The 8,803-nt window shown below is 35.4% G+C and overlaps 1 protein-coding gene across 2 annotated transcripts; it reads right to left on the minus strand.

Moving 5' to 3' along the window:
• Positions 1-2,359: 2,359 nt before the first annotated feature.
• Positions 2,360-7,703, minus strand: LOC129902080 (cryptochrome-1). Of its 2 annotated transcripts, none has more exons than XR_008770043.1 (5): positions 6,913-7,703; positions 6,097-6,315; positions 4,856-5,562; positions 3,340-4,199; positions 2,360-2,851 (listed from the first exon to the last, which is right to left on the minus strand). XR_008770043.1 is itself a non-coding variant. In XM_055977113.1 (5 exons), the coding sequence occupies exons 1-5, from the start codon at positions 7,223-7,225 to the stop codon at positions 2,848-2,850; spliced, it is 2,040 nt and encodes a 679-aa protein (XP_055833088.1). In that variant the 5' UTR covers positions 7,226-7,698; the 3' UTR covers positions 2,360-2,847. The 2 variants fall into 2 exon arrangements, 1 of the variants encoding a protein (XP_055833088.1); XM_055977113.1 differs by having other exon boundaries at positions 3,403-4,199; positions 6,913-7,698.
• Between the last annotated feature and the right edge of the window lie 1,100 nt (positions 7,704-8,803).

The raw sequence follows: 8,803 nt of genomic DNA on the forward strand, positions 1-8,803 counted from the left end.
TAAGTTTGGACCGTGATACTATTAAACCACTTTTTTTAAAATAAAAAAAGGAGAGGAGAATCAAATAATTAAGAATATCTTTCCCTATTATTTATCTTATCTTAAATGTTTTTTCTTATTTCATAATTCTAATGTTAGAATGGTAGTAGTTGACTTATATTGTAGCTAAATGCTAATCATAAATTTTATGCTTATAACTTTTCCTCATCATATCCCACCTATGAAATACTCACTTTAGAGTTATTTAAATTTGACTATTGAAGCATCGAGAAAACAAAAAACAAAAAACTAAAAAAAAAACTGGAGTATTAATTACCTTATCTTATAAATCCACTATGATATGCTACACTTTACAAAAGTTTATGGTCATTAACCGTTCATGTAGTACTTTTCTTGTTTTAGCAGAGTTCTTTTTTGAATTAATACGTCAACAACCTCGTAAATTTCATTTAGCTATTTGAATTACGATCTGTTTCAATTGAATAAATAATAAAATATTTTTATTAAACACTTTTGGTTTAATTTATGAAAAAAATTTGTCATGGGTTCTCAAGTGTCAATTACATAGATAAGTTAACCATTTATGATAAGTCAATTCTTTTTAAGGGAAAAGGCTCAAATATGCCATCAAATTTTGAGAAAAGACTCATTTATTCATCCGTTAAAAACCATTTGAGAAAAACTCATCAATGTCATTATTTTTTAACTCCGATTTTGCAAAATCACCCAAACTTTTTAACACTTTTCTATTACAGTTTTGAATCAAATGTACTCTTTTTGCTTCTTCTTCTTCAAGAACACATGAAGAACATCAAAACTCCAATTTTCCAATTTCTTCAATTCTTTACGAAATCATCTCAAATTTCAATAATAGCATCCATTCGTGCTAGATATCAAAATTCAATATCTTTTGAGGTCTAATCCAACCTAACCCAACAAAACATACTTAAATTTTTTCAAAGTTTCAAAACTTTAACTCCTTTAATGGTAGAATCTTTGCCGCAACTGCAAATTACTTGAAATTTTGAACATAAACTCAAAAAACACTATGCTAAAGTTCACTATGTCTATGTTCAAAATTTTCAAGTGATTGGAGTTGTAGAGAAAATTCTACCATTAAAAAAGATTAAAATTTTGAAATTTTGAAGAAATTTTAAGTGTGTGTTGTTGGATTAGGTTGAATTCGAGCTTAAAAAATATTGAGTTTTGATATCTAGCTCGGAGGAATGTTACTATTGAAATTTAAGGTGATTTCGTAAAGAATTGAAGATGTTGAAAATTTGGAGTTGGTGTTTTTCATATGCTCTTGATGTTCTTGAAAAAGAAGAAGCAAAAAGAATATATTTGATTCAAAACTCCAATAGAAAAGTGTTAAAAGTTGTTTGGGTAATTTTGCAAAACCGAAGTTCAAAAATAATGCCATAGATGAGTTTTTTCTCAAACGACATAGATGAGTCAAACTTTTAACGGATGGCATAAATTAGCCTTTTCTCAAAGTTCGATAGCATATTTGAGCCTTTTCCCTTTTTTTAATGATATTAATTTGCTTCAACAAGTCGTAAAACCTAATACCTGTTCCAGTTAAATTTGATATGTATGATTAAAAAAAATGACATATTTTATATGGTAAGCTTAACTATATAATAGATACTTGAGAAGATGTGCGGAAGTTTATTAAGAATTTGAATCAAAAGTTTCTAATATGAACACTTTACCATTTATTCATATGCTCAATTGAAACGAATCGTAGTTCAAGTTTAGATTTTGAGAGATTGCAGACAGTATCTGTCAACTTTGATATTGCTTCTGATGATAGAGCGCATGCTTCAAATTTCAGATTATATTTTTCATGTAAAATACAATTAAAATTTGATTGTTTGATCTATTGAGATATTTTCTATCAGCAAGGAAAACCATACCTTCTTTTTACCTTAACATTTTCCACTCAACTGAAAAGTTTTTTCTTTTTTGGTGGTTCTGACTGAACACTTGACTTATACATGTTCAACAACAAAAAGGACTAGCTGGAGTTGCAAATGATGTTGCATTTCTGTCCAAGTCCTTGTTAAAATTCACACCTCAATAATGATATAGTGACCAAAACATAGAAGAGGCTCTCTTGTTGTAACACAAAATTCACACCTCAATAATGAAATAGTGACCAAAACATAGAAGAGACTCTCTTGTTGTAACACAACTACCTACAAGAACTGCTCGCTCAAGTACCCGAATATCTTCTGATGCATTGATATAATACACACACACAAACACACAAACACAAGACCAGGCTGGAAATGTTAACAACTCAACCTACAGCTTTCATCTTTACAGACACAACAGGCCAGCAGAACAATGAAAATGTTCAAACTAGAAATCTTATATAATAGTGACAATGTTCCGACAACAAAAATATGAGATGAAGCTGCTTCAACCACATGTACAGCCGGCAAACAGAGTTTAAAACTATGATATCCACGAAGTTCTAATCAGTGCCAGGACTTCAGATAATCGTTATTGCCATCAAAATGTAAGTAGCAGAAAAGAAAGGCACAAGTGTGAGCATGACAGAGGACTGTAACCCCTTTCTAACACTTATTTGGTCTTAATGAGAACTTCTATACTATACAGCAGACACACATATATGGTACATTAGGTAAATGGGGTTGCCCGACAGATGAGAATGAAATTCCAGACGAACCACCTGATCAATTAGAGATATAGACACAGTGATGGCTGATCAGGTCAGGACTAAAGAGTAGATGAGTACCGTACTAATGTGCTGAGCCAAATGGTCATATTAGCCACTTGCCTCTCCACCTTGTAGCTATTGTAGCTCCACATAAATGATCACCTGTAAGCAAGTCAAACAAACCAAAGTTAAGAAATTTCCCAGAAACTGCAAGGTGGTCCTCCTGAGCCTAAGGCCTTAAAAAATGAAAATATGCATCATATTTGTATATAGATGTGTCCATAGTTAGAAGGATGCACAATATCATATTTGCTTGCATTTGTTTAAATCAGACTTCTCATGTAGCACTTCTCAGTGGACAAATTTAAATTTTACGTAATCTTTTATATTGTGCTCATTGAGTTTTGAGTCGATCTTCTTTTCAAAAGTTAGCCCATAGTTGTATCAAACATGATATGCGACAGAAACATACCAATGCAACTTGCAATGCTTCTTAACCAGCTAATTATGACATACAGGAAATATGGACATAAAAGATGAGATTCGTGACTAGTGCCATTCATGAGTAGTCATGTTTGTTTGTTCTAGATGCAACACTAATGCTTATATTCAAACTGGAATGTGAAAATAGGAGTGTGTTGTTCATTTACTCATTTTCATCTCTTTTTGATGAATGTCTTCTACTGATGATTCAAGATTCTCACGTAGCTTACCCTGTTTGGGAAAGCCGCTGCCAGTTCATTAGCTGATGAGACTGTGGATGCCTCTGCAAGTAAGATGAACTGGTCCCAATACCATTATCATCACCAACATATTGGTCTGAATAGTTAGTACTTGAGGGAGACCATGTAGGAACTACACCCCCATCCCTTTCTCTAGTACTACTGGAAGATTCTGCTGTTGAATCTTCAGAATTCCTCCTCCCTACCGCAAAATTAAAATGTGGGGTGGCATTGGTTCGAGCTGTTTGCATGACGGCTTGGTCACGCGTGTCTCTCCTAGGACCTTCAGCTACATTGATGTCTGTTGGAACTTCTGCCCTACTTTCCACAACTGAATTCCTAATATCCACAGAGTTCTCTTCATCTTCAGCTCTGAACAAAGATGACGTCATGCTTGGCACCATTTGATCTTCATAGCGTCGAACAGTAACTATTACGGGGTTGTTCCTGACTGATTCGTGGTCCATCTCCATATGCATGGCCTGCGGAAAGGCTATTGGCGAGTCAGCAGAGTCACCATGTCCTTCTTCCATACCATTCTCAATCGCAGCTCTTGCAGCTGCATCATTCTGCCACATTTGTGATAAGGCTTGTTCTAGTCTAACTTTTGCTGAATCAATTTCAATGATCGGAAGAGGATAATTGGAACCCAGCTCAATGCCAGCAGCTTCAAGTACAGATTCTGGTGCATTCCATGGATGGTGTATCCATTCGGTGGGCAGCCTAGCAAGTTCAGGAAGCCACCGCCGGACATATTCCCCATGAGGGTCACACTTGTATCCCACAAACTGCCAGAAAAAGAACAGGTCCAAATAACAAGTCAGCCTTTATTAAAAAAATTTACATGAAGAAACAAGAAGAGAAATGGAAAAAGGGATAGAGAGCAAAATCTGCAGCCTCCCTTTTGTTTAACATGAAAACACAAGAAAGAAAAACAGAAGGAAGGATTCCTCAGGATAGTAAATAAGTACAATTTGCAATTAGGCACTCACATACACATTCCATCTTAGCTTTAACACTTTCTGTAAGAAGATTGAGGCCCATGAGATGTTCATGCAATGTCTACTAGCAAGTCAGTGCCATGGAACTAACTTACAATCTGAAAATAACAATTACCACAACGTGGAAGGCTATACACGCATTCGAAGTATATACTAGTCGTAAATCTATTAAAAAATTTATGATAGTGTGAAGGTCTATAATTGGTGTTCCAGCAATATAGTATGAAGGTCTATAGTATGAAGGTCTATAATTGGTGTTCCAGCAACTCTAGTATGAAGGCTATAATTGGTGTTCCTGCAACTCTAGTATGAAGGTCTATAATTGGTGTTCCAGCAACTCTACTATGTTAGAGAAGAAATAGAAGAAAAGGAATTGCAACTGTGAAGTTTTGAAAAATTTCAATTGGAAAAGGAGAGTCTGCCCAAAGATTACCCTAACATACCTGTGGATTATCAATCCGATCAAGCTCACGACCATCAGGTAGGGTACCAGAGATATATTGCCAACCTAGAGCATCACTCTCAAGATCTGCATCTAACAATGTGTCCCAAAAATATTTCATTCCCCACCTCCATGGAAGCTGCAGAACCTTCACAAAGAAACTAGATACCACAACTCGGATACGATCATGTAGCCAGCCAGTTGCCCATAACTCTCTCATACCAGCATCAACCAAAGGATAACCTGTTCTACCTTGTCTCCATGCCTTAAAGTAGCCCTCATCCACTACCCATGGGAAGTACCTTAGGTGACCAAGCAAGGGCCTTTCATGGCTATAAGGATGATTAAAACTCATGTATCTTGAGTACTCCCTCAGCCCAATGGACTTGAGGAACAAATTAACACTCTCTTGACCAGCTTTATTTCCTTCATTGGCCCAGAGAACTTGCTTGATGCGAACAAGATGGAATACCTTACGAACACTGACTTCTCCAAAATGTAAATGTGGAGACAGAAAGGATGTTGTTGCACTATCAGCTTTCCGACGGTTCTGCGAGTACTCAAGTAATGGTCCATTAACGAAAGTAGTTAGTGCTTTATCAGCATTACTCCAGCCAGGTGACCATGCCCGAGCAAGAAGTGCATTGCTTCCTTTCTCTGATTCATCTTCAAATACCAAGTTGTCTGAAAGGCATCTTGATGCATCACCTGGAAGTTTGCACATGAACCCATGTATAAACCAAGTTAATCGAAATCAGTGCTCTTATAAGTACATTAATACCATCCTAGTAATTTGTTTGACCCTTAGCTTATTAGTGACAGCTCAAACATAGTCAGCATCACCTTTCTATTTTTGAAGGACTTGAATATCTGCCAACATGCACATTATGCACCATGTAGCGATCTCCGAGCTTAGAGTCTAGCAACGTGTTCATTACGGTGCAATGACATTATTTTTATCTGACAATTAATATATCTATTACCTCGAGGAGATCTCCCAATTTGTGTGCATCATTGGTGGAACATAACAGTAAGCCAAGTAACAACAACAACATACCCAGTATAATCCTGCAAGTGGGGTCTGGGGAGGATAGAATATGGAGGTACATAGGTTATTTCGGAAAGACCCACCATGCCCTACTAACCTTCTACCCTTATGTTAAACAAAATATGTACAAACAAGAATAGAAATTTTATCCAGAAAGCCAACACGATATAGGAGAAGCTTAGATGAGAACAAACCAGAAATAATCCTTTTAGGTGGAAGAAGTGGAGCATCTGGATCATAAGGCATGCTAAGGCATCTCTCCCAAAAAGCAGAAAATGTTGTGAACGGGCGACCTTCATCATCGTTAACTTCCCATGGTTCATAGAGCAAATCAGCATTAAAGGAACGCACCAATATACCTTGAGCTGTAAAGATTTCTTTTGTGCGATGATCTCTAACAAGTGAAATAGGATCTAAAGCAAAAGAAGTTAAGGTGTTGGTCAGGATAAAGCAGTGGATCAAATTAGCTGCACAAAACTATGCATCTTTTAACTTCTTTTACTGAAAAGAGATCCTTAAAAATAAAAGCCATACATATCTATTAGCAATTTACCATTCAGCCATACATATCAAATGCCAAGCAACCCCCTTTCTGTTTCTATTAATCAAATAATAAGGATATGGAATATGTTAAGTACAACAAATCCAGATTACTGTGGTTTAGATTCAGGCACTAAGCAAATTAGTGGCCAAAGAATGATACAAGCACTAAGGATTGACATAGCAAAAAGTATTGCACCTAAAATTCATTAGTTAATGAGAAAGGCGCATGCTAATAATTTATTATTTTTACCAGAAGACAACTCAATATCTTATTCTTAATGGACATACAACAAGCAAGCACCAATCTAAATTAAGCCATCCCAATAATAGAGTACCATTAACTTCTAAAACAACATCAAGAATTATCCAATATGAAGTCAAACAGAATGATTACAAAGGAAAGCCAAAAAAGGAACTTAAAAAGTAGTACTCTTAAAGATAACCACAAAAATGGAAACAGTACTAACCATACAAATGATTGAAGAAGAGCTGAGTAGCACCAGTGGATTTGACAACTTCAAGAAGAGAAGAAACACTATCAGTAGATCTCTTTGTAATAAGGGACGTTCCAAGACTCTTCAAAGATGAATCAAGATGAGCCAAACTCTGCTTAAGCCACCATCTTGAAACTCTACCAGGATAATAATGCCCTTCTTCTTCAGGAGCCCAAATAAACACAGCAATAACTGCTCCTGCTCTCACTCCAGCAGCCAAAGCAGGGTTATCTTCCACTCTCAGATCCCTCCTAAACCATACTATGCTACAACCACCACCTGCCATCTTCCTTCAACAACCCTAACTCTAAACACAACTCTTTTTCTCTCTCTATGTAAACACCATGTTAGTGAGTCTTTCTTGGACAACAGTATATTGGGTTTAATCTTATCTATTCTTTGACTGTTCCCTGTAGCTTTCACTGAGGAGATAAAGATTACAAAGATGATTTTTTTAGGCAGAATTCTAGTAAAGAACCTAACTTTAACAAACCCCAAATGTTATTCTTGGATGAATGATGAGATGCTATTCTTTTGAAGTTACTATAGGCAGTGGCCACCCAAAAAAACAAACCCCTCTAGAGAAAGAGGGAGGTTGAGGTTGATTGGTTATGGTGGTGGGGTAACAAGAGAACTTATGGGAGATTTGCAACCACAACTTTATGGTTTTTTAAGATTTTATTTTTATATCTTTTCTTCCTTTCTTATCCTAAGAAGGCAACAAAATTCCACCAAGCCTCTATCTCTAGTGCCTTCTCTAATCCTCTCTCTTTGACAGGGAGGAAAATTCTTGTTAGATTCAATATTGGCTTTCTTAGGTACAATAAAGTCATGAAAATTAGATGTTTGATTTTCTTGAATCATTGCAAATTGAAAGTGATTTGTGGATGTTTTAATCAGACAATAGGACATCAAGAAATGAAATGACAAATAACATTTTGTTCCTTGTCAAGAATGAATTTTAAGTTATAATATACACTTTGTTTTGTTACATTGAAAAAAGACTTAAATAATTTACAATCTTTCAATCAAAAGTAACTCTACTTAAATCTGTCGGTAGAAAAAACTTCATATTCTTGAGTGCATATTTCAAGATTATCAAACCTTTATTTATCAGAAAAAAATTGACATATTAATTTATCCTCTCCACGTATGTTTAATAAATGCCTTGTTAACATTCAACAAATATTCTTTAATATTTGTTACAATAAGTAAGCAATGTGTTATAACATACACTTGTATAATGATGTATCAAAGTTTTGCCAGCTTTTATACAGTTAAAAGGAGGCAAACACACCACCTTTTTTGCTTGCATCTGATTCTAGACAACAATTTTTGTCATTCCCATTATATTATAATATATAGTGTTTGGATTTTTTCAATATTTTATTTTTTGTCGGTTTTTCCGACCAAGTTGGGAGTGTGTATAGAGAAAAATTGGGAGTTGGAGGGGGACATCAAGCATGGGTAAGAGAAGGGATAGGAGTGCTGACTACTTTGGATTTGGTATTTTTCTAAAGGGTGTGTGGGCCTTTCCTTCTTTTTCATGAATGGAGGTATTAGATTCCCATTCATTCATCTGTTGTTATTTAAAGTCACTTGTAATGTGGGAACCCCACACACCTATGTTACTATATTTTCACATGCTCTTGTATGCGCTTCTTATGGTAAATTTCTATTATTAGGTAAGAGGGGTAGGTGAGATGGAAAGAGAATTTTCGAGAAATTAAACTCTTATTAACGAGGTGAAATCTTAGGTAGTCAATTAATATTGCATTATTAAGATTCCATGTATTCTCATTTTTTATAGAGCGAGATATGACTCATTGATTTATGGAGGAATTGATTTTACCGCTCCACCTAG

The sequence above is a fragment of the Solanum dulcamara genome, chromosome 9 (assembly GCF_947179165.1).
Source record: "Solanum dulcamara chromosome 9, daSolDulc1.2, whole genome shotgun sequence".
Lineage (NCBI taxonomy): Eukaryota > Viridiplantae > Streptophyta > Magnoliopsida > Solanales > Solanaceae > Solanum > Solanum dulcamara.

Coding starts and splice junctions, on each gene's coding strand:
- LOC129902080 (XM_055977113.1), bottom strand. CDS start 7,225: ATGGCAGGTGGTGGTTGTAGCATAGTATGGTTTAGGAGGGATCTGAGA. Junction 5,563..6,096: donor ACCTAAAAGGATTATTTCTG/GTTTGTTCTCAT, acceptor GCAAACTTCCAG/GTGATGCATCAAGATGCCTT. Junction 4,200..4,855: donor ATCGGATTGATAATCCACAG/GTATGTTAGGGT, acceptor TTTTTCTGGCAG/TTTGTGGGATACAAGTGTGA.